Here is a 26,554-nt window from a genome sequence, read left to right on the forward strand (position 1 = left end):
TGAGCACAGAACACTTTACTATGAGCATCTAAAAATAAAATAAATGGTATTTTCTTAAGTCTCAGACTAGTCTAAGGAGTCTTCAGAAAAAGAGGCAACATAGACCCAGCGGCCTTCCAGCGGTATGTCCGTCCGCTGTTTGTCTAACGCTACGAGCCCCGGATTAGCCACGGGTGAACTTCCAGCCACATGAGAACAACTGCAGAGAGCACTTTAACACCAAGCAGCAGTCCAACACTAAGAACTTTGTTTCCTCTGGTGATCCAGCCTAGCACATACTGTACCCACGGACTGGTTGTCGGGAGGCTTGTTTCGACAACTTGGGACACCCGCCCAAAGACGAGGCAGAAAGGGCTGGCAAAATATTGTGCCGTCTCTGCTGCCATATATGGCGGAGGTGCCACTGTGCTTGTGCCCATGGAGTGATCCATGAGTTTGTGAACGTAATCTTTACTGCAGCTAAAATATTTGTGTCCCTACGTATATGCGGTATGCTTTCCCTGCGTGTGGACATAACTGTGTGTGTGTGTGTGTGTGTGTGTGTGTGTGTGTGTTAGGCTACTACTTGGCCTCACCCCCCGAACCCACCTCACCCCCCGAACCCACCTCACCCCTGCCCACTTTGACAGGCTGCGATGGCTTAGGGTCAACGACAGAGTACAGCATCTTGCAATGGGTCTGGTCCACAAGATTCGATACACCACCAAGATACCCATGTACCTGTCTAAATACTTCCTTAATGTAAACGAAGTCCACACCCACAACACCAGAGGGAGTGCAACAAACCATGTACAACCCAGATTCGGCACAAACAAGGGACTAAATTATTTTCGCTCCTATGCCACCAAAATGTGGAACGCCCTACCAACAGTCATTAAGACATGTGAATCCCTTGACTCCTTCAAAACCGCTCTCAAAGGGCACCTACGGATGGCTGCAATTCGAAACTGGCCTCTGTAAAATCTGAATCCCCCACCCCCCCCACCCCCATTTCCCCTCACTGTATAATTTATCTTTTCCCTTTTTTGCTTCCTATATGATGAATTCCTGTTCTGTTCTTTAGCTACATAGAAATGTATATTTGTATGTCTCTAAATGTTTGTATGTCTCTAAATGTTTTGATGAATTGAACAATGTGGACCCTGTTGTAAACAAGTGTAATGCTTAATTGGGTCGTCCACTCACAGTTAACAGTCTTTGTATTGAGTTTGTGCTTAAAATGTACTGTAAATTCTACAAACTGTTAATAAATATTTCAATCAATCAATAAAATGTGTGTGTGTCTCTCTCTCTCAGACTCTGGCCGGTCTACCGGACCAGGACCAGTACTATGACGTGGTGGACTGCCTGGAGGAGCAGGGCATCGAGGTCATGGCCCACCGGCACCTGAGCCGCAAGGGCACCGACCTGGACCTCACGGAGCAGTTCAACATCTACGAGGTCAGCGCCACTGTTGACTTGGACTATACGATGATTATGTTATTCCGGTTTAGTCATATATCTATCGGTTATCTGAAATGTTTTAATGTAATGTCTAGTTTTAGGTCGACTAAATATCACAAGATATTTTGAATTTTATGAATTCAAATTTGTATGACCCTCCATTGGACTCAAAGTAAAATGAGCTGAGACTGAGATTAGGAAGACATAACCTTCCCTCTATGCTCCTCCAGGGGTACACTTTAAAAAAATCGACCCGTCCTTATAGTTACTATTGCTTCTTTGTCCAATGAACTTTGTGCTTGTTTCTACGTGACATACAGTATGTACACAGTAACATCTAGTGATGGTAACCATGTTGCTTGTTTCTACGTGACATACAGTATGTACATGTACACAGTAACAGCTAGTGATGGATAACCATGGTGCATTGCACGTCTCTCGCCGCCAGACGACGCTCCGGCACGAGGACGGCGACGAGGAGACCCAGCTGCCGCCCACCGCTCGCAAAGAGCGGCGGCGGGCCAGCGTGGGCGGGGCCAGCGAGAGGCGGGGCCTGGGTCTGGAGAGGCGGCGCAGCAGGAGACATTCCCTGCAGAGCAGCCGGGGACACGCCTCCTCCTCCTCGGCGCCGGCGTCGCCCGGCAGCCCCGCCCACACCAACGGCTTCCCGCCGTACGGCGCCGGCGGCAGCCAGCGCATCGAAGACATCAGCGAGAGGTGAGGTGGATTGTCCAGTGCGTTGCGTTGCGTAGGAAACAAACAAACAAACAAAATAAGTCGCATGGAGTGTTGCCACTTGTAACTCCACCTCTCAAATTACCCCGGTCTCCTGTCCACTCGCCTCTCATTTATTCGGAAATTGTGTTTACTAGTCGCTTCCCGTGTGAAACGCTTCCATTCTTAGCACCAAAGTTGGCCCGGGATTCTTGGTCTTACATGGTCTACAACGAGGGTTGGTTTCAGTCTTTGTGTATTTTTAATTTTCTCTGCCAGTCTTTGCGAAACACCCCAGAGAGAGGTCACTGAGAGAGAGAGATTGAGAGAAAAGAAGAGAGAGAGAGAGAGAGAGAGAGAGAGAGAGAGAGAGGGAGAGAGGGAGAGAGGGAGAGAGGGAGGAAAAAAGAAGATTCGCTAATGTTTTCTGGGCCTGCCGAGTTCTTTTCTTTTCTCTTTCACAGGAAACCTCTCAGCTGCCAGTGTCGTATTATGTTACCGTCTTGGACAGACGTGTCTATTCTCTCCAAGGCCAACGTAGAGAATGTAATTATATAGTAATAAAATAAAGCCAGAGCAGGGGCCTGCCATTACAAAGTGACATTTAAATTAATCTTCCCCCCTCTTCTGTCTGAAGACATTCTTCACGTTTTCTGCAGCTGAGGGAAATAGGAAGCTTCTGTAAACACAGCGATATGAGTTCATGTGCTCTGGCGGAGCTGTAGTCGTTGTTCTCGCTGAACTGAAACAGACAGAGGGAGCTTAGCTGAAATCTCACCCTGTCATAATCTATTTTATTATACAGTGCAGTGTTTGTGTGTAGAGGTGTAATAATAAATTCAAATTATCACTGCACCGCGGTGCCTACCCAAACACACAAAAAACACACAAACAGAGAGCGTTGCAGTTTAACTGGCCAGTACGGGAAGTCACTCTATAATTATATCGTTGCCGTCAGGCAGAAACCTTGTTATGTTTTTCTTGGTATTAAAATAATTAAATGAATGCCCTATCTCCCTACTTCGCTGTATAAGAATTTCACACAATGTTTTGGAGAGACAGCGAAATGCCTTCACGACGTACGACGTACGTCGCGACGTATATTTTTCCGTCGCAACGTATATTCGAGTACGTCCTGGCGTAAATATCAATTCGTCCCGGCAGAACGGACTCGTCGCGGCTATATCTACCCGTTTGCGACCTAGTAGTTTGACTATTCTTTTACGTCGCGACAGAACGGGACACGTCACGGCTATATCTACCCTTCTCGACGTAAAAGGTAATTCGTTGTGGCGTGTGTGGACTCGTCGCAACAGAACGGAACTCGTCGCGGCTATATCTACCCGTTTGCGACGTAATAGTTTGACTTTGTTATATGCCCGGTGCGCGGTGCCCTGCGCGGTGCCCTGCGCTGCCCTACGCCCACCGCGTGCACCTTGCCGGTCCGCCCTGCGCCCTGTGGCCTGGCACGTGTGCACGTGTGCCAGGCCACCGCGTGCACCTTGCCGGTCCGTGGAGCCCTTCGCCGTCCCCAGGCGACCCTGCGTTCCAGAGCTGTCACCCATGCCCACCGAAAATAGCAGATCTACCAGCTCCTCTCCTACATACGGGATGGCCCGACCCGCGTCTGTGGACCCCTGGGGGGGTGTGTGTGTGAGCGTCTGAGCTCCTATCTGTGTGCCTCCCCCCACCCCATGTGGACCCTTGCAGGGGGGGGGGGTCGGGGGGTCCCCCTATGCACTTTGTGTAGATGCTGCGTATCGCCTCATACTGAAAAAATTACTATTTTACGCACAGCGCAAGGCAATATGTGATTACGATCGTCCTTCTGGGGGGGGGGGGGGGGGGGGCTGGCCTACACAATAGATAACCTACCCTGGCCAACACAATAGATAACCTACAAGGACATATGAATTTAATTTATATACACGGCTATATTAATTTAGCCGATCATCAAAGCTCACCGCGCTCGTATAGCGCATTGACTGTCTGTCTGTCTGTCTGTCTGTCTGTCTGTCTGTCTGTCTGTCTGTCTGTCTGTCTGTCTGTCTGTCTGTCTGTCTGTCTGTCTGTCTGTCTGTCTGTCTGTCTGTCTGTCTGTCTGTCTGTCTGTCTGTCTGTGTCTCAATGACTTGCCTTAGGCGGATAATATAGACTACAAGTACTTTATTAAAGTAAAGTAAAAGAGTGAGTTCTCATTGCGTTCTCTGCGTCGTAGCGCATGCAGATAGGCAGATAGGGGGGGGGGCAGTTCTATAGGCAAGGGCAGAAGGTTCCTATAACGACAGTGGGTGCGTGCCCACCTTAGAGTAGCCTATATATTTTAAGGCACCCGCCCCGCAACTTATTATTATTGGCTTATTATTTTGCCACCAGCGGAGTTGACGGTTGACGCCGTTGTCTAGTATAGACTATAGGCCTGTGCCAGGATGATTTTAAATAAATATGTCTCTGTCTCTGCGTCTCTAGAGCTATAACATATATACTGTAGCACACATCATGTGTGACACATGTGCACACACACACACACACACACACACACACACACACACACACACACACACACACACACACACACACACACACACACACACACCGAGTACTAAGTATAAGTAGCATATAGGGTACGGCTCTAAAAACATTAAATACTGCGGGAGCATTACACTAAACAAAGTTGGATTTGTACATTGCAGAAACGTAACATAACGTAAGTGTTCTTATTATTGTCCGTCTGGGTTTTATAATGCAGTGTGAGTCCGCTCCGCGATAGCCGATCTGCAAGCTCACAACGCGTTGCGCTGATTGACAGTGCACGTGCAGCAGCTACTGTATAAAATTATATTTAAGTAGGCTACTTTTTTGTGTGACGTCTGTGTGTTATTGACTTCTTGTTCCTTAATGTGCAGGTTTATCAGAGCGATATAGTGCAGCTGTGAGTGAGTAGGCCTATAGCTGCTGCTGCTGCGTCCGTGCACCAATAGAGCGACCGCGGCAGCGGCACGTATGCTTGAAATATTAAATAAAAATATGTTGGGCTTCCGGGCGTCCGTTTCTGGACTGTACCAACGGGCTTAGGGCCGGACGGTCCCTTAACTCCACGGGCCCCTATATTTTAGGCCCGTGCAGGGCTCTAGTGTGTGTGTGTGTGTGTGTGTGTGTGTGTGTGTGTGTGTGTGTGTGTGTGTGTGTGTGTGTGTGTGTGTGTGTGTGTGTGTGTGTGTGTGTGTGTGTGTGTGTGTGTGTGTGTGTGTGTGTGTGTGTGTGTGTTAAATGTGGTCATTTAAATGTAGGCCTATTATATACACGCACCATACAAGCACCTATATTATATAATGTGTTATACAAATGGGCAATCAACATATAGCAGCACCCCCCACCAGCAGATGTATATAAACATGGAATTGCGCTATGATATTAAAATGGACTGAGCTGTGATTGTGCCGTACTGCGCCGGCCGGTGGCCACTGGCCTATTCTGCCAGTATAAATGCATTATCATGCCTGTTGGTGAAATATAAACATCTAAAATGGTTCAGTAATAATTAGCATAAGTTATTATTAACGAAAAACATCTAATACTATTTTAAATTGGTCTAATAAAGTTAGTAACTAATCAGAAGCAGCAACCATTTTGTTTCAAACAACTATAGACCAATAAAATAGTAGGCTAGTATTTATGTTTTTCGTTAATAATAATACATGCTAATTATTATTGAACGGTAAGTACGCTGGTATGTACGCTAAGGTACACTATAAGCTTGTAGATCTGTTTATTTTAGTCAGAATCTCGTGTGTGTATGTGTGTGTGTGTGTGTGTGTGTGTGTGTGTGTGTGTGTGTGTGTGTGTGTGTGTGTGTGTGTGTGTGTGCGCGCGCACACACATCACATGTGCACACATGTGTGCTATATGTTATAGCTCTAGAGACGCAGAGACAGACATATTTATTTAAAATCATCCTGTCTCGCACGGCATATAGAGCCAATGAACGGAGCATACACCCCCCCCCCCCTCTCTCTCTCTCTCTCTCTCAGCACACGCTGTGCTGTGATATCAATCAGACGCAAATGATCATTGAGTAACGTTAGCTCTGACTCGCACATTATGTGAGATCACATAAAAGGCCTTTAATATAGCCACAGATCATATAGGAATAGGCTTGGGCACTACCCTACCATCTCTCTATAGTGGGGCACCGACGATCTGCAAGCTCACAACGCGCTGCATGTGGACGCAACACTTGGAGCTTGTAGATGCGCACCACAGATCATACAGGGCGTGTGTTCCAGCTAACCCTATAGCATAACACACACACAAGCAACAGTATAGACATCTATTCATCATTATTTATTTCAAATCAAAATACAATGTAATGCTGCACCACTGTCATGAAGTTCGCACGCACACGCACACGCGACACACACACACACACACACACACACACACACACACACACACACACACACACACACACACACACACACACACACACACACACACACACACACACACACACACGTTTGCTTTCATTCGCTGTATGATACATTAGGCGATATAGACCCGCTGCGGCCCAGCGATAATCAACCGCTGTCCGCTGCGATGCGTGAGCTTGTAGATCAGATGCCGACAGACAGACAGACAGACAGACAGACAGACAGACAGACAGACAGACAGACAGACAGACAGACAGACAGACAGACAGACATGAAATGAAATGGTTCAATAATAACACACACGAGATTCTGACAGAATGCGGCGGCATGCTTAAAATAAACAGATCTACAAGCTTATAGTGTACCATAGCGTATACATACCAGCGTACTTACCGTTCAATAATAATTAGCATGCATTATTATTAACGAAAAACATAAATACTAGCCTACTATTTTATTGGTCTAGTTCAGTTGATTGAAACAAAAGTCATGGAATTCAATTGCCTACATTCAGTATAGGCCTGGTTTTGATATAATGATGCAGGGAGATTTTCTGAGCCAGTCCGTGCCATGTCATTTTTTCAGATTAATATTTAAATCTTTAGTTGGAAGAATGCAATAGCATATCATAAGTGTTGACCATAATGGGACGGTTGGAACCAAATGAACCCCCGACGGCCGGCGCTATTCAGCTATAAGGCCTATAAACGATATGGCCATACAAATATGGTTATGTGGTGGTCTGTGACATGTCTGCGTGCGTGCGTGCGTGAAAGAAAGACAGAATACGACGCAATGACATGTCAAATTGTCAATTGTAGATCAGCTGCTTGTTATTTAAGTAGGCTAATATGAAGGCAGCGTCTCCGCAAACGTGGACACCCGTGGCCCCCCTTGATCCCCAAGGGTCCACGGTGACCCGTACCGCCCGGGGGTCCCCGGACCCGTTTGGGCGGCCCGTCAGGTGGTTTTCGAGCTTGTGGATTTGTATTTTTAATATTGCTTGTCAAACGTTTAAGGCATATAGCCTATTTAATCTGATTGGTATAGCTCTGCATGGTTGCTGCTTCTGATAGCCTACTAACTTTACGCACGCATGCGACACACACACACACACACACACACACACACACACACACACACACACACACACACACACACACACACACACACACACACACACACACACACACACACACGTTTGCTTTCATTCGCTGTATGATACATTAGGCGATATAGACCCGCTGCGGCCCAGCGATAATCAACCGCTGTCCGCTGCGATGCGTGAGCTTGTAGATCAGATGCCGACAGACAGACAGACAGACAGACAGACAGACAGACAGACAGACAGACAGACAGACAGACAGACAGACAGACAGACATGAAATGAAATGGTTCAATAATAACACACACGAGATTCTGACAGAATGCGGCGGCATGCTTAAAATAAACAGATCTACAAGCTTATAGTGTACCATAGCGTATACATACCAGCGTACTTACCGTTCAATAATAATTAGCATGCATTATTATTAACGAAAAACATAAATACTAGCCTACTATTTTATTGGTCTAGTTCAGTTGATTGAAACAAAAGTCATGGAATTCAATTGCCTACATTCAGTATAGGCCTGGTTTTGATATAATGATGCAGGGAGATTTTCTGAGCCAGTCCGTGCCATGTCATTTTTTCAGATTAATATTTAAATCTTTAGTTGGAAGAATGCAATAGCATATCATAAGTGTTGACCATAATGGGACGGTTGGAACCAAATGAACCCCCGACGGCCGGCGCTATTCAGCTATAAGGCCTATAAACGATATGGCCATACAAATATGGTTATGTGGTGGTCTGTGACATGTCTGCGTGCGTGCGTGCGTGAAAGAAAGACAGAATACGACGCAATGACATGTCAAATTGTCAATTGTAGATCAGCTGCTTGTTATTTAAGTAGGCTAATATGAAGGCAGCGTCTCCGCAAACGTGGACACCCGTGGCCCCCCTTGATCCCCAAGGGTCCACGGTGACCCGTACCGCCCGGGGGTCCCCGGACCCGTTTGGGCGGCCCGTCAGGTGGTTTTCGAGCTTGTGGATTTGTATTTTTAATATTGCTTGTCAAACGTTTAAGGCATATAGCCTATTTAATCTGATTGGTATAGCTCTGCATGGTTGCTGCTTCTGATAGCCTACTAACTTTACGCACGCATGCGACACACACACACACACACACACACACACACACACACACACACACACACACACACACACACACACACACACACACACACACACACACACACACACACACACACACACACACACTAGAGCCCTGCACGGGCCTAAAATATAGGGGCCCGTGGAGTTAAGGGACCGTCCGGCCCTAAGCCCGTTGGTACAGTCCAGAAACGGACGCCCGGAAGCCCAACATATTTTTATTTAATATTTCAAGCATACGTGCCGCTGCCGCGGTCGCTCTATTGGTGCACGGACGCAGCAGCAGCAGCTATAGGCCTACTCACTCACAGCTGCACTATATCGCTCTGATAAACCTGCACATTAAGGAACAAGAAGTCAATAACACACAGACGTCACACAAAAAAGTAGCCTACTTAAATATAATTTTATACAGTAGCTGCTGCACGTGCACTGTCAATCAGCGCAACGCGTTGTGAGCTTGCAGATCGGCTATCGCGGAGCGGACTCACACTGCATTATAAAACCCAGACGGACAATAATAAGAACACTTACGTTATGTTACGTTTCTGCAATGTACAAATCCAACTTTGTTTAGTGTAATGCTCCCGCAGTATTTAATGTTTTTAGAGCCGTACCCTATATGCTACTTATACTTAGTACTCGGTGTGTGTGTGTGTGTGTGTGTGTGTGTGTGTGTGTGTGTGTGTGTGTGTGTGTGTGTGTGTGTGTGTGTGTGTGTGTGTGTGTGTGTGTGTGTGTGTGTGTGTGTGTGTGTGTGTGTGTGCACATGTGTCACACATGATGTGTGCTACAGTATATATGTTATAGCTCTAGAGACGCAGAGACAGAGACATATTTATTTAAAATCATCCTGGCACAGGCCTATAGTCTATACTAGACAACGGCGTCAACCGTCAACTCCGCTGGTGGCAAAATAATAAGCCAATAATAATAAGTTGCGGGGCGGGTGCCTTAAAATATATAGGCTACTCTAAGGTGGGCACGCACCCACTGTCGTTATAGGAACCTTCTGCCCTTGCCTATAGAACTGCCCCCCCCCCCTATCTGCCTATCTGCATGCGCTACGACGCAGAGAACGCAATGAGAACTCACTCTTTTACTTTACTTTAATAAAGTACTTGTAGTCTATATTATCCGCCTAAGGCAAGTCATTGAGACACAGACAGACAGACAGACAGACAGACAGACAGACAGACAGACAGACAGACAGACAGACAGACAGACAGACAGACAGACAGACAGTCAATGCACTATACGAGCGCGGTGAGCTTTGATGATCGGCTAAATTAATATAGCCGTGTATATAAATTAAATTCATATGTCCTTGTAGGTTATCTATTGTGTTGGCCAGGGTAGGTTATCTATTGTGTAGGCCAGCCCCCCCCCCCCCCCCCCCCAGAAGGACGATCGTAATCACATATTGCCTTGCGCTGTGCGTAAAATAGTAATTTTTTCAGTATGAGGCGATACGCAGCATCTACACAAAGTGCATAGGGGGACCCCCCGACCCCCCCCCCTGCAAGGGTCCACATGGGGTGGGGGGAGGCACACAGATAGGAGCTCAGACGCTCACACACACACCCCCCCAGGGGTCCACAGACGCGGGTCGGGCCATCCCGTATGTAGGAGAGGAGCTGGTAGATCTGCTATTTTCGGTGGGCATGGGTGACAGCTCTAGAACGCAGGGTCGCCTGGGGACGGCGAAGGGCTCCACGGACCGGCAAGGTGCACGCGGTGGCCTGGCACACGTGCACACGTGCCAGGCCACAGGGCGCAGGGCGGACCGGCAAGGTGCACGCGGTGGGCGTAGGGCAGCGCAGGGCACCGCGCAGGGCACCGCGCACCGGGCATATAACAAAGTCAAACTATTACGTCGCAAACGGGTAGATATAGCCGCGACGAGTTCCGTTCTGTTGCGACGAGTCCACACACGCCACAACGAATTACCTTTTACGTCGAGAAGGGTAGATATAGCCGTGACGTGTCCCGTTCTGTCGCGACGTAAAAGAATAGTCAAACTACTAGGTCGCAAACGGGTAGATATAGCCGCGACGAGTCCGTTCTGCCGGGACGAATTGATATTTACGCCAGGACGTACTCGAATATACGTTGCGACGGAAAAATATACGTCGCGACGTACGTCGTACGTCGTGAAGGCATTTCGCTCCACCTGGAGTTTTGGACATATCGATATATTGCTTTACGTGACCATTTTCCCTGTCGTTTTGTTGACTAGTGTTTTTGCCTTTTACGAAAATCGACTGTAAGCTAATCGCCTAAAATTTGAAATGATAATAAATAATTATAATATAGTATATATTATTTTTTAACCATTGCGGCTGTTTCTAGGCTGCTCAAAAAGCCGTGAGGAGCGAAACATGGAAGTAAGAGACGTCCATGTCTTCCAGACTTCCATTCCATGACGCACACGCAAAGAACCCAGGCCCAATCCAGTCCTTGCTTGTTTTGACCATTTATTCTCAACACACGTTAACTGGTACACCAGTTCCCGGCAAACAATTATACTGACCATGGATGTTATGTTGTGATATTTGCGTTAGTGTGCGTTATTGTGGTCAACAGAAAATGCCGCTCCCACGCTCACCCCCTCTCCGTCCAAATTCCCACACTACTGTGTACTGTGACCAGCAGGTGAATGCCATGATCAATTATTAGTGTGGCAGCGCCCCAGCTCTGGTGACCATACCCACCACAGTGCAGTCGCAGTGCCCAGTCTATCAATTACATGTGCATACCATATGTCACCAACACTCTAGGGCATAACCTTTGCTTTGTGGTGTGTTTTATGGTCATGGTGATTCACCAAGATCCTGGATGGCTTGATTCTAGGCGTAAAAATAATTGATATAAATATTTTTGGAAAAATGAATGGGGTCTGGATTGATGGAACCAGAAAATGGCCACCACTGCTATGCCCCATAGTGTCAGATAGACTAAACAGCATGTCGCAGAGTCCCTGCTGATGGCATGTACTGTATTATCTGTGGAACCCACCCACTTGTCCCACTGTTGAGGGCAGTCAGACCGTCCTGTGGAGTTTTGGCGGAGGAGAACAGGGCCTGAATTGTCCTGAAAACCCTGCGATAAGTATAAGTTCATCCATACAAATCACCAGTGAAGGCTGCCTTCCGTAGCCGCCCGCAAAGGCCCACCCTAATCCCCTGTTATTAACGACAAGTCTCCTCAACTGGCCTACCTGCTAATATTTCTGCTAGCACTCAGGGTTCTGCAGATACAGTCTGAATGCACGGCCCCGCGGGTCATTCGATCCCTCCAGCCCCGGCACAGGAAATTCGAGCCGCCTTTGAAGATCACTGTTTTCCATATTGCTAATGAAATCCAGGCAAGCGAGAGGAATCCTGATGGCAAACCGGCCGCAGACTCCACGTGTGCCGACGTATGCCAGACCCCGCTATCAGTACCGGCATCCGACCGCGCAGCCCGCAGAGCAGAGAGGCAGCGGCTATCCATCATTTTTCCTATAGCGGTTATTATTCTATCAGATACTTCATGGATTAATTGAATAATTCAGATCTCACGAAGCATCACCGTGTAATGCATGGTGATGCTTGTAAATGTTTTCACCTATAATTACATGCCCAAAACAGTGATTGATTGTTAATTGAATGTTTTATTAAATTAAATAGAATTGATTAAATCCATTAGTTCTACCGACCGGTCCATTGATCACTGACAAATTGAATTGTGCTTTAGTTAGACATACTGTACTGTGTAATATTTAGATGCTTTAACCCATTTTGGGCGGGAACCCCTTTTGGTGTTTCAGGCATTCTGTTATACTTTAGCTATTGAAAAATAGCAGATCTACAAGTTCATAGCACTTGTAGGTCTGCTATTTTAGAAAAGTCGTAAAAATGCGGCACAAATCTTTGAATAGGTATATATTCTTTCAGAGCGAACGTTTTTTTGTATTTCGACATCTGGCCTAAATGGGTTAAAATAAATTGGATAAGGTTTGTGTTACGTCTGTGAACAACATGTCAACTCGCTGGTAAGTAGGTCGGAGAGGCTTATTCTCTGTGGCATGGGAGCGTGGGAGTTCATCCCGTTTTAGTGGGAGGAGGGATTGTTGAGGTGGAGGTGGACCACCGTTATTGGGAACCATCAGTTCCCAATACTTAACGGTACCGCACGACTTGATGCCAAGCTGTGCTACTCATACGCTGTGGGGTCCGAAGGAGAGAGCTCTACTGACTGAGCTATACCCAGGAACGCTCATTTTATTCCCTCTACACCAAGTATCTCCACTGGGGAATAGCTTATCTACAAGCTGAACTATTTGAACTGTTTGAACTGTCCATACAACTGTGTTGTATAGACTTCAAGGTTGGTTGATTGTGGGCAATTTACAAAACTGTATTGAACGAAAGTGCACGTCAAAATCGAGTGTCAATTTGTGTGTAAAGCCTGTTCAACCGGGTTTTGTAGTTTATGGGTTCAGGACACTGTCATACTAACCATCTGGAGAGTCCTTCACGATCTTTCTTCCACCCTGATCGCCCTGTCCTTGTCTGGTTGAACGAGGCCTGTCATTACTGTAGTGTCTCTCTCTCTCTCTCTCTCTCCTCTCTCTCTTTCTCTCTCTCTCTCTTGATCTTGTCTGTGTCATTGTCAGGTGTCTCGTTTTTCATGTTTCACGTTTCGTGTTTGTCTCTGTCCGACTTCTCTTCTCTTTCCTCTTCTCCCTCTCTGCCTGCTTCTTTTTCTTCTTCTTCTTTTCCTCCTCATTCCCTCCCTCCCTCCATCCAACCCTCCTTTTCACCATAGAGAAGAGGAAGAGGAGGAGGAGGAGGAGGAGGATGATGAGGAGGAGGACGATGAGGAGGAGGGAGAGGCAGAGGAGGAGGAGGAGAGTGTTCCAGTCTCTGAGTCCTCTATGCAGGGCGCTCGCTGCAGGTATTCTAGGCACCACCGGGTTTCCCCTCCAGTCAACACGATGACACAGTAAAATCTGGAGTGTTAGTCTAACTGTGAGAGGACGAGGCTATACGCGTCTGAAAGCCCCTCTATAGTGGCCTCTGGGGGCCACACTGGTCCCTACAGCCAACCACACCAAAGTGGTTTGAACTGCCTGGCATCGCCATCCTTAATGTTCAATTCATAGTTTGGTCCAATGTGGTGGTGGTGGTGCACGTGGTAGTTACACGTATTGTAAACAACACAAAAGCTTACAGGTGAAATACAATAAGGTTGGTAAGTAGTTGTGGGAAGCAATGGTTCCCGAGCCATGTGACCCATAGGGCAGGAGCCTATCTCTTGTTTCTGTAGCGTGAGACAACTTGATGTACAAGTTCACCCCGTGGACATTACGCTAGTATGTCACAGGGACTTTATACCCCCATTCCAACCTTTGATGCTGAGTGCCAAGCTGAAGGGCATTGGGTCCCAGTTTTATTGCATGACTCGGCTGGGGATTGACACACTAACCACAAGGCCACTGAGCTGGTTTAAATAAAATAAAGTACTGTTATTAAAAATGTCACTACAAACAGTAGTGATTTTGAAGGAAGGCAGGAATTGTATAGCCCGAGTGTCACGCTACAGGAAAGCCATTTGGGTTACCAGAAACTCTATGGATGTCCCTGTGTAATCGGCTACCTCTTAGATATTATGTGGGACATCTTGTGTGCAAAGTTGACATTTCTACCTGAGGTTGGCACTAGAGGAAAGGCCATGGGGTCACCAGAATCAGGAGGTGCACAGCAAATTCCATGACAATCCAGTCAGAAGCATTTTAAATATTTTGTTTGTGGAGCCGCCAACACTCCGGATCTTACTGGGTATACACTCCCCTCCTGTCTTTTTATCCAGGTCTGTTTCAAGTCTTCAAACGATGACCTTTCCCTGTACTCTGTCCCCTCTGTCTTTTGTCCCTATACACTTCACTTGTCCTCCCTGCATAGCGCCGCCCCGGCCGTGGCAGACACCTCTAGCGTGTGTTTGACATTTAAATGTATGGCCAACCTCATCCCTCAAGCCAGAGGCCCCGAGGAAGAGGGAGAGTACGTTGCGGACAGCTCCGAGCGCGGGTCCGTGCCGCCCGGTGCCCCTGTGTCCGTCCCGCCTAAGCACAGCAGGGCCCTGAGCGCCCGCCACGCTCTCGCCTCCCCCCTCCCACAGCCCGGCCGCGTCTCGGCAGCGCTCTCTTCCAGCAGAGACCCCCCCGGCTCTCCCCGCCGCCACCGCCCCCGCCCCCCCTCCGAAGCCTCCTCTTCCTCCTCCTCCTCCATATTCACCTCCTCCACCCATTTCCCCATCCCTCCTCCATCCCATCCTCCCTCTCCTCCCCTCCCCCCCTGCCTGGACCAGGGGCCGCTGTCCGCTGGCGCCCAGAGGGGAGAGACCGCGGGCCGGGATGGAGAGAGGCGGCTCTTCAGGTAGAGAGCAGGACCTCCAGTTCACGTACGGTAGAGTGGCTGGTTCTCAACGCCCGGGGTTCTGGGTGGGGCACCACCCACGCTCTAAACGGGACCCTTTACAGGTCTGTAACAAATGGAACTATAGGCCCATTTGCTGATATAATGGCACTCTCTGAGTTAAGTAAGCACTCAGCATTTTACAGTGTTAATTGCGGTTCCATGCAGTAATAGTTTAGTTCGGTGATTTCAAGGTTTCAAGTCTCAATGATCTTAACCGTTAGCAAGCCTTTCGCGTACATCTACGTCAATTGGTCTTTTATAGTGCTTTAGATCGCATATGCATCCATTATATCTGTTTCTTTCAATCACTTTTATCGCCAATTCCTTGTCCCAGATGGCATTTCTGGTCAAAACAAGGTTTATTTTTGTATTGTTTTTAGTGGCTTTCGCCTTTATTTTATATTTTTTATAGAGGGATAGACAGTAGGCTGACAGGTGACATGCAGTAAAGTTTGAATTTATCGTGAAATTGTCCTTATTTTATATAATATATATATTTTTTAAATAATAAATCGCAATTATTTTGGTCACAATAATCGTGACCATCCGTAATTCGCGCTGACAAAAAAGATTTTCTCGCCTTGTCCGTGCATAGCCAGTGAGAACGGCTGCATGAATTCATTCATTCATTCATTCATTCATTCAACACTCCGAGTGGCATAAACGGAGGTCTCCTGCTCGTCGCCCAGGACGGAGATTAATCACGGGACGGAACATGAATAATATCATAACCGAGCACACCAGTCTACATGTTGTCGATCCCCTCTGGGGTGTTTTGGCTACATCTAGCTACTTCAGCTACATCCAAGATGGCGCCTTGTGCATCTTGAAAAGGGCTCCGTAGCTGCAAATCGCTGGGCACACTGATTTTATGGTTACAAATCCCCCCGGGTGTTCGGGGTGTTAACATAATGCGTTTAAAAGCTGACGGGTTTCAATCCCTAGTCTTGTGTTACAGACCCGTAAGCCTTCTTTTGGACCCCTGGTGGTCCCCGGACCCGACGTTGAGAACCAGTGACTTACAGTGCACATAATTGCATCTGAACCCCCCCGTTAAGGCACACTCCCACCCCCCACTCCCCACTCCCCCTCCCCTCCTCTCTGTCTGTGTCTCTGTCTGTGTGTCTCTGATGTTTGTACTTAAAGTAACAGTCCAAGCAATGGATTATGAACACCTCGCTTTGCCCTGGGTGTCTACGCTTTGTGTCACGCGTTGCATGCATGCTGTTGTTATTTTGCGAAAAAGCCTTTGTCCCATTTAAAACAAGAGTCTATCCTTTGCCTTTACAACCCTTAAGCTAAACTCGTCAGATATTGTTTTTTTTTTTTCTCCTTTTTTTAACGTCTTTGTCTTGTGATCTCTGAAGTCACACAGACGGAGGGCGTCGGAAGAGCTCCAACAAAGATGTATCATTTCCTATAGCTCGGCTCCTGGAAGCCCAGAGGTTGATTTCTTCTTTTTTCTTCGGAGGAGATCAGTACATTTCGCTGACATTTACTGCTCATCTGCCTTTCATTGTGGCATTGCGCTGCAGTTAATCCAAGACAAGTCCATAAATAAATTCCAAGTATAAAGGGCAACATAATTCAACATTTTGAGTGCCTCTTTAGATGTCCATGTTACAGTGTGCAGAACTGTTGCAATAGAGAGACTTGGAGAATGGAAAGCAGGCCAAAATGCTGGACCTGGCAGCACTCTATAGCTCAAGCATGTATCCCTGATCCCATCTCGGAATAAAGTGATCCTCATGCAGCATGTCGAGGGCAGCGGAACGCGAGCCAAGGAAAGCTACTTAAACAGTCAGCTTTATGAGGATTTACAAATACTTAAGTATATCAGGAGTTTGTTGAGAATGTGCCACTTTTAGTGAGATTGACAAACAGAAATAATAGCCTCATGCTTCCGTCTGACTCGTTGTCAAAGCTCTCCTGAAAAACCTTACCTTCAGTCAGCGTCCCACTCCCTCGCCTCTGTGTGACTAATTATACTTGTGTATTCTTTCTTTTGGACAGAGTCTAACCCGACCCTGTCCCCTGTCTGTCTCTCTCTTTCTCTCCCTTGGTTTCCTCACTGTGCTGTCTCTCTGCAGTCACTCAGCTGTCTCACACACAACTTACACTACAGCTAGAAAGCCCTGCTGGGCTGAAAGGTAAGAGCAGTATCCTGTAGGACCAGCAGCACAGCCTGGTTTCTTTAATCTTCTTTCCTGTTTTATTTCCTCAGAGACAGGGTCACCACAACAATGTCATACTTTATTTTTATTGTTTTTTCCCCCATACAAAATTAATACATGAAGCAAACGGAAAAGATGTATTTATTTTTTGAATGGAAAAAAATTACTTTCTAAATTCTAAATGTCTATATTTTCAAATATAGCAAAAAATAGCAGATCTAACAGGCTCAAAATGCGATTTTGTAGAGCTATTTTCACAATTTAAATAGTCTTGGCTTGAAATTGTGATTAATTAATTCAATGAGTACTTACTAGTTGTAAAAAACACGAGGTAACACACATTAAAGCTAAAAGGATAACACAAACAAAGTTCTGGGGACTTGTTTCCATTGTGGTCCTATATTCATCATGTGTTTTCGTATAAGTTTGGTTCCTGGGGAGACTAGACACCAATTTATCTTTTGAGTCTCCAGCTGAAAATGTTTGGGGACGCCCATGATTCAGAGGCAATGCATCATGGGTTCCTGATGCGCTCCATGAAAGCTCTGAATCAGATGTCAGCTGTTCCGTGGCGGAATATGCATGGTTTGATGTCTCATTCAACATCGCCATTTGTTGCTGTCGGCCAGAAACCTCATATCTCCACATTTTACACATTTTAGTAAATTAATGCCCAACTTGATCATACTACAGCGTCACACAAAAGTATAAAAAAAATAGAAACGTGGCGCAAACCGACCCATTTTGAGCTTGTATTCTTTTGCTATTTTTGACTTTTAATCCTGAAAAGTAACAGTTTTGGACGTAATGAGGTTTCCGACCGACACTTATAAAAACACACTGTGAAGAAAAGGTCAACATTTTTGAATGATTGCCTTGTGGAATCCCTGCCGTGCCCTGCTGTTTGCATGGCCGCAGCATCGTCCATTAGCTCCACAGTCGCTGACAGATTCTGACAGCGATGCTGAGCATGTCACCTTCACAGGGACCACCCAGCCAGGGTGCTTGGCATGGTTTCACCTGGCAGGGTTGTTATTTATTACTGAAGGGGGGGGACAAAGTCTCCAAAATGCTACAGAATGACGCACCAAGGTCATTCGCAAGAGTTAGTTCTCTCCTCTGGCTTGAAGGCCCACTCTATTCGGTCATTGGTTAACCACAAGAACACATGGATGTTCCCTGGTTTGACCAACAAAAAACCCCACAGACTATCAGGAGAAAACTAAAGCTTTTAGGTTTTTTGTTTTTATTTTTATTTGTTTCCTTTCCTTTAATAGAATCAGTGGCAGTGGCTCCCCATACCCAGGCAGGCACCAGGGTATGTCCAGTAGCAGTGCTCCCACCACGCCCATCCATCATCGCTTTGCCAGTTCCCCTGCTCCCACGCAAGAAGCCAAGCCCGACAGGTTAGCTTGCGGAAGATATTTTTTTGGTCATTTTAAGACATTCAGCTTCATTTGATCGGTGCAGCAGAGGCAGACGGGAAGTGTGGTTGACAAGATGAAACACAGTTCCTGAGCCAAGTATGAACCCAGGACATCAATGTCACGCGCTCTGCGTATAACTGAATTATACTTTCAAAATTATACAATTTAAATAAATAAGTAGCCGATATAGCCGTGGCGAATCCGGCTTTGTCGAGTGTCTAGTCGTCTACTAACGCAACACAATTGGCCCGTGTTTGGGTGAGGGCAGCCGGGCGGGGAGGCTGATAATTGTCATTGTGCATATCCGTATTGCTACGGGCTGGAGCGACAGTGTGTAGAGTGTTGGGCGAGAGGAGTAGGACGAAGACTCTGGCAGGTGAGTCAGTAGGATACAACAGAATTGACAAAAACTGAAATGTTTTGGGGAGAAATTAATTGGCATAACAAAAAATTATAATAATTAAACGTCTGCTGAGCCAATGTCAACATTTCATGCTCAGCGAATTATGTTATGTTATACTGCACAAAATAAATGGAGTGCCGTGATTTTTTTCCACCCTAAAACATGATTATCAGGTCTTATTGTTATATAAGATATATTTTCAGAAAAGTGTACAGTATTTGTTAAAATATTGTTTTTATGGAGGCACGCCCACCATTTCATTAAGTATGCCTGGTTTGCCTGGTGGGTGGTGATGGGTGGTGATCCACCTGAACTGAAGCCGCACCCACAGCTGTAGTTGAAAAAGGGGGAGGGGTTAGGGGAGGGGCTGATAGTGTGATGTCACTATATTACTGTTTATTTCATTGGCCCGTTTGACTGTCAAGGGTTCAGCCTCCAGGAAGAAACCCTAAATACAAAGTTAATACACCAGTGCACATAAAAACGACTCCAGGGTGTCTAATGAAGTACTGTCATCTCATAGACACAAAAACTGGAAAAATACAAAAAATGTGGCACAAAAATAGCTTGGTATAGAAGTTAGAATGATGGAACATCCAGGGTTAAAACGTGTGTTGTCACAACCCCTGTCCCTTTCCTTTCCTGTCAAAGCAAACAAACGTTGAACTGGAGAAAAAAACAAATACAGACGGGTTTGTTTTGTCTCCTCCTGTGGTGAGCAGACCTTCTCTCGGAGGTCTGCTCACCTCCTCCTACAGACAGCACCAGGAGTCGCTCGCCGCCGAGAGAGAGAGGAGGCGCTCGGAGAGAGAGGAGCGGCTGCAGAGGATAGAGAGGGAAGAAAGGAACCGCTTCAAGTAAGTACAGACGCTCCCAACGTCCAAATGTTGTCAATCATCTGTATTTCGTTGCTTCTGTTCCAGCTGAGCGAGGAACCAGGAGTAGTGATGATTCCATTCACCGATGGTGGAACAGGTTTTAAAACATAAAACTTAAAAAATAAGCTACAATTTGATTATTTCTTACAAAAAATTGTTCTACAGGACATATTGCCATATCATAATAATGTCCAAAACTGTTACTTTTCAGCATTAAAATTCAAAAATAGCAAAAGCAGTATATCTATGTTCAAAATGTAATTTCGCACCATGCTTTGAGCTTGTGGATTTGCCACTTTTGATGTTTTTATTGTGTGACGCTGTGGTATGATCGAGGCGGACATTCATTTATGAAAAAACTGAAAGACCATGGGTGGGCTTCACAACATGGCCATACCGCGTAGCGGCATGAACATCTATTTTCTAATGAACTTTCCCCAAATGACATACTGTACCTTACATATTTGAGTGGTGCTAGCCACTCCTATAGACAGCTATGTGTGTCCCTATGTGTCTGTCTGTCCCTCCAAATATGGAAATAGCGTTTGTTAACCACCAAGTGTCACTGTTGCAGTTAACGCACACGCACGGACTCACGCACACAGACTCACACATGCACGCACGCACGAGTACAGTACAGCACCACTCAGTTCAGACAGGTCTGATTTTTTATATAGTGGCAGAATGGGTTTGAGTTTGATTATGATACCTACAAAAAGCACTGAAGCACAGAAGCAACAAACCATTGAAGCAACAGACACATGTGATAGACAGCATTTGGACTTCTATCATGATTGCAACCAGAGATGCCTAAAGTTCAAGATCTCGCTCTCTCTCTCTCTCTCTCTCTCAGTCGGGACTATGTGGACAAGAGGGAAGAGAACCGACACGCCAGAGAAGAGAGGTGAGACTGCTTTAATCTCCAACATGGGGGGTGGGGTGGCGGGTTCAGAACACTGTTGCAACAGTGAACACTGAAGCCCATAAAACCTTATAGAGGTTTGTAAATGCTTTGATATGGTATTTCTAAATGGGTAGCAGATGTGTGGGTGCGCTGCACCAAACGCAGCCTGAGGGGAGAGTTCTAGGTGTCTGGGCCCCTGCAGGCCTGCTGGGCATTAAGACATCCCCATCACCACAAAGAGGTGTGGAATTGCATTTTGGGATGGAGCCGGTCCCAGATAACGAGGGCTCGTGTACTTGAACGTGTGTGTGTGTGTGTGTGTGAGTGTGAGTGTGAGTGTGAGTGTGAGTGTGAGTGTGAGTGTGAGTGTGAGTGTGAGTGTGAGTGTGAGTGTGTGTGTGTGTGTGTGTGTGTCGCGCGGCCACCCAAACGCATAAGTATGTGCAACCAGGGTTGGGAAGTAACGGATTACATGTAATCCGTTACTGTAATCAGAGTAAAAAAAAAAACGTAACTGTAACGTCTTAGAGTACATTTTAAAATGTGTAATCTGGATTACAGTAACGGGGGTGTTGTAACGGGGGTTACATGAGGATTACATTCTCCCCTTCCCCTCATTAATTTTACAAACAAGTTATAAATTATTATAACACCAAACGGAATGGATTGGAGTTGAGCGCAGCGCGCACCTCTCTGACTCTGTGTAAAATCCTCACAGTGGAGGCTGCTGCTGGCGGTGTTGCCAATTTGCAAGAGAAATAAGCAACCAGGTCTATGAAAACAAGCCCAAAAGAAGCGACTATAAAAGGCCACACGAGCACTTCAAAGCTATATATATCGTCCATTAAACAATGTGCATATTTATATATGTTGGCTATTTGAAAATAGACGATCTACAAGCTCACAACCGTTCTACCATTATTTACAAGCAACTTCAGAAAAATAAGCCCAATGTGGCTTATAATAATCAGACCAGGCAACACTGCAGAGATACTAGATAGGAGAGCATATATGATATAAATAAATAATAATAATGGGTAGCACAGTCTTCTCTTTTAGGTCAAATACAATGAGGCTTTTTATTTAAAGAGTAGCCTACGGGGTATAAATATAATTGTATAGGGCTGAGTTATTTGTAGACTATATAAATTAGTCTTTACCGTCTAGTCAATGTTTTAAACTCATGCCATGTCTATCTAAATGAGTGTCAGCCAGGAATGTCAAAAAGAGTTTTTATTTGCCACTTTGACCACACATGGATGAAGTTGTTGGTTGTCAAAGTTGTTGGTTGTCAAAGTTGTTGGTTGTTGTCAATCAAACAATCAAAATGGTTCTGTAGGTCAAGATGCATTTTTCTTATGATCTGTTATAAGTTGACACAATGACTCTACAGTAATGTAACTGTTCAGAGAGGTCAAATTCTTAACAATGAAATGACCTTAACCATATTTCAGTTGTCCTTATCTTAATTTCATAGGCTCAACATTCTTGTCTATCAATGGTAAAACTTGTATTATCTAATTAAATTGAGTTTTACTTAAAAGTAATCGAAAAGTAACTGAAAGTAACTTGTAGTTACTTTTTAAATGGAGTAATCGGGATTACGTTACTGACTAAATTTTTTAGCAAGTAACTTGTAACTGTAGGGGATTCCTTTTTAAAAGTAACCCTCCCAACCCTGCGTGCAACGTACGTGTAGATCTAATATGGGTGATATTATGCCAGGGTTTCTAAAACCTCACTCACCTTTTTTAGTGTCCTGGGATTTTCATTTCATTTGTATTAAACATATTTCTCACTATGGCCCCTTTTCCACCGAAAGGACTTTAGTTCTAGAACCGGCTCCGTTCTTTTTTTTTTTCTTTTTTTTTTTTATGATGGTTTCTACATCGGCATCTTCCAACCTGAATGGTGACACGCCCACTTTGGTTCACTTCTGGGTCCCTTCCGTACTTCCTTCAGGTGTTACAGATGATAATAATAATAATTATTATTATTATAATAATATATACGATTTATATAGCGCTTTTCTGGGTACCCAAAGTCGCTTTACAGAAAGAAGTTCAGACATATTTATTAGAAAACTATTAAAACTATTTAAAAAGGTTTAAAAGGTTAAAAACTAGAAATCAAAATCAAAAGAGGGACAAACAAGAAGGGGGTGTGTGTGTGTGGGGGGGGGGTTATGTAGGGAAAGCCAGTTTGAAAAGGTGGGTTTTGAGTGTGCTTTTGAACATTTCGAGGGTGGGGGCAGCTCTGATGTGAGTTGGGAATGAGTTCCAGAGAGAAGGGGCAGCCACTGCGAAGGCCCTGTCTCCCCATGTCCGTTTGTTGGATTTGTGGGGTTCCAGTAGGTTGGCAGTGCTTGACCTGAGGGAGCGGGAGGGGACATGGCGGTTGATGAGTTCAGAGAGGTAGAGGGGGGCCTGGTTGTTGAGGGTTTTGTAGGTGATGGTGAGTATTTTGTCAATTCTGGACTTGACTGGGAGCCAGTGGAGTTCACGGAGGATGGGTGTGATGTGGTCCCTGGATCTGGTTCTGGTGAGCAGGCGAGTGGGCGGCGGAATTTTGAACATACTGTAGTTTTTTGAGGACCTTGGTAAGTTGGTGGTGACGCCATACAGGAGGCTATTGCAGTAGTCGAGTCTGGATGTGATAAATGCATGAATGAGTGTTTCAGCGGCAGTGTGGGACAGCATTGGACGAAGGCGGGCAATGTTACGGAGGTGGAAAAAGGCAGTTTTGGTGATCTGGTTGACATGGGGCTGGAAGGAGAGGGTGGGGTCAAGGATGACACCAAGGTTGCGGACTCGGGTGGATGGGGTGACAGTGGAACCATCAATGGTGAGGGAGAAGTCATGAGAGGAGCGGGTGAGGGAGTCGGGGCCAATGATGATGATTTCAGATTTATTGCAGTTGAGTACTAATACTAATTAACCCTCTTCCAGGATTCATTCATACATTCGCTGTAATTCACGCCAGGATTTCCCCCCGTTCTACCATTATTTTGAAGAGCCAAAACCGAATGTTTCAAATGGAACACAGCCTACCTGAGCATGTAGTTGAGTCCATCACAGACAATGGTCTTCAAGCCTTTAAACGCAGAGTTCATAGACATCTCCTGACCACCCACTGCAGTGAACCGTTTGATTGGCTAATGGATATGTATCTTATCTTACTTGGCTATTGTTCACAATTAGTCAGGCAGGATTTCAGAAAATGTGCTTATTTAAAGTGCTGAAGGCAAATTGTGTTAATTTATGGCATACATGTTTCCTAGGGGTATTAAGGTCTGCTGAATCCAAATGTTGCTGTTGATGTATGCCAAGCTCAAAAATGGCTGCTAAGCCCTCAAAATGGACCATTTAAAGATGGCGGCCACTATCCACTATGCTGAAACATAATAAAACGCCTACATTTTTGACTATAGGTCTCCTAATATTTCCCTCTACATCAAATCTCTTTGCCAAAAAAAATCTATTTTCTCTGAATACTCGCCCTCAGATTAGGGAGCGCTATAGGGTTCAAATATGTCCTCCTTTGCCTTTCTCCTGCTGCAGGTACAAGACGGTGGAGAGGCTGTCCGGGGAGGAGTTTGACAGGGAGGCGCACAGCAGCAGAGCCCCCGCCACCACCAGGGGCCGCACGGAGATCACGCTGTGTCTGAGCCCCACCCCTTCTTCCAGTCGCTCCGCCTCTCGCTGCACCACGCCCTCCTCTGTGCTGTCGCAGGAGGACGCGGTCGCCACACCCCCGCCACAGACCTTAGGTACACATTTACAGTTTTCAATTTAGCCACCTAGCAGATGCTCTCAATCTAGAGCGACTTACGGTAAGCGAGGTAAACACGAGGTAATGCTTCTAATGCATGGAAGTAGTGGTCTATAGGAACGGCCATCGGTCTAAACAGTATAATATCGAAACATAAATCATAATTATGTACATTGAAACTATACATAGGACGCCAGGTCAACGAACGAACCTGCCATCTGTCTACATAACATGCTATCTAAATTCCATTTTAACCTTCGCATATAAGCCTGCAAGGTCGTCAAGGCTAAGGCAAATGCTACGGGATAAAGTGGAGTCTGACGTGAATACTGTTACTGTTTCATAGTAAAATAATCAAATCTGTAGATTGTGTTAGTCTTTCTTTTCAAATACCAAAAAGTTGGTGTGGTGCCATTCTTTGTGACCTTGTAGATCAGCAATCTTCTTTCACTATACCATTGTACAACAAAGTTTAATTTCTCTACTCTGAAAGTGAGAAACCGGGCAACAAAAAACCAGACCCATACGTTTTGTATTTATTTTTTACAATGTCAGACACATATTAACACGCCAGATTTTACTGTGTGCTGTTTTTCGTTAATGACAAATTGGTCCTCTCTCCAGTTTGGAAAACGAAGCAGCTAATAGCTTTAGCTATACATTGCAACATTCCAGATGCACACATGGGTGGGTGGGTGGGTTGGGTTGGGGGAGTTTTGGCCCGCGGAGCTGGAACTCCTGGCCAGTACTGCTGACAATATTGGCAACGAGCGTCTCTTAATGTCCACCTGTCATAGATGCTGGGTCGGGTATTAGCACTTGGCGGGATATTCTCTGCATTCAAATTAGAATCAGCTGGATGTTTGCTGGCAAAGTAAAGCATTCGTTGGGGGAAAGAACTGCTTGACTTTTAAAATCTGTGTAAAAATATTTGAGAAGCAAAGCTGCTCTAGGAAAAAGTGGAACAAAAATGATTGAGTGTTTAGGCCTGTGTTGGCTTTCATACTTATGTTGATTGCATAGCATTTGGTGTTTTGCAATCCCTATGAATGATTTGCATGTGTTTATGTATGTAGTGTAGTGTAATGTACTTACATTCCTGTTCTACAAGCAGAGCAGATGGTGTTTGTGTAGCTGACCGTTTTATCTTCCATATCTTTCAATATTGTGGTTTACACAAATAAAGCGATTACTTTGATGGCCACCTACTTCAGTTTAATTTAATAGGAAATGGTTACTTTATACAAATCTGATCGTGTATATCAAGCCATTTCTCAACTCTTAACACTACGGCTTAACACGCACGTTTGGGTCATAAATCACAGTGTGGTGTTTTCTAGAAATAAACGACTCCCGTTGGTCCGATTTGACACATTTATTTTATCATCTTCATTAATTATAGCGGTCAATGTCGCTGTTTGGATTGGAAACGACTACGTTTCTGAGGGTCTATCGCTTGGGTTCTCAACCAGTGGTCCATGGACCATTAACCACCCCAGCATCCATATTGTGGGGAACGCTTTTGCAGAAAATAGCCGATCGACAAGCTCACAACACGTGATGATTGTAAGGGCTTTATATACGTTGCAGTCATGCACAAAAACAGCTGATCTACAAGCCCCGTCCCCCTTGGACAGTAGTGATCCTCCAGATAAATATCACACATGTTGGAAAACGATCAGGATGGCCCGGATCATGTATGAGCAAATCAGAATCTGATTGTTGCGAATG

At 45.6% G+C, this 26,554-nt stretch overlaps 1 protein-coding gene across 1 annotated transcript in view; it reads left to right on the plus strand.

Moving 5' to 3' along the window:
- The window catches only part of fhod3b (formin homology 2 domain containing 3b), a 201,617-nt gene that overhangs the window by 149,156 nt on the left and 25,907 nt on the right, over positions 1-26,554 (plus strand). Inside the window, exons 9-15 of the mRNA XM_083762106.1 lie at positions 1,297-1,440; positions 1,892-2,160; positions 17,357-17,416; positions 18,718-18,846; positions 19,993-20,127; positions 21,002-21,052; positions 24,613-24,821. Of these exons, the coding sequence (XP_083618232.1) occupies positions 1,297-1,440; positions 1,892-2,160; positions 17,357-17,416; positions 18,718-18,846; positions 19,993-20,127; positions 21,002-21,052; positions 24,613-24,821 (997 nt within the window). The remainder of the gene's footprint in view (positions 1-1,296; positions 1,441-1,891; positions 2,161-17,356; positions 17,417-18,717; positions 18,847-19,992; positions 20,128-21,001; positions 21,053-24,612; positions 24,822-26,554) is intronic.

This window comes from Protomyctophum parallelum, assembly GCF_964188405.1.
Source record: "Protomyctophum parallelum genome assembly, chromosome: 3".
In the NCBI taxonomy this organism is placed as follows: Eukaryota; Metazoa; Chordata; class Actinopteri; order Myctophiformes; family Myctophidae; genus Protomyctophum; species Protomyctophum parallelum.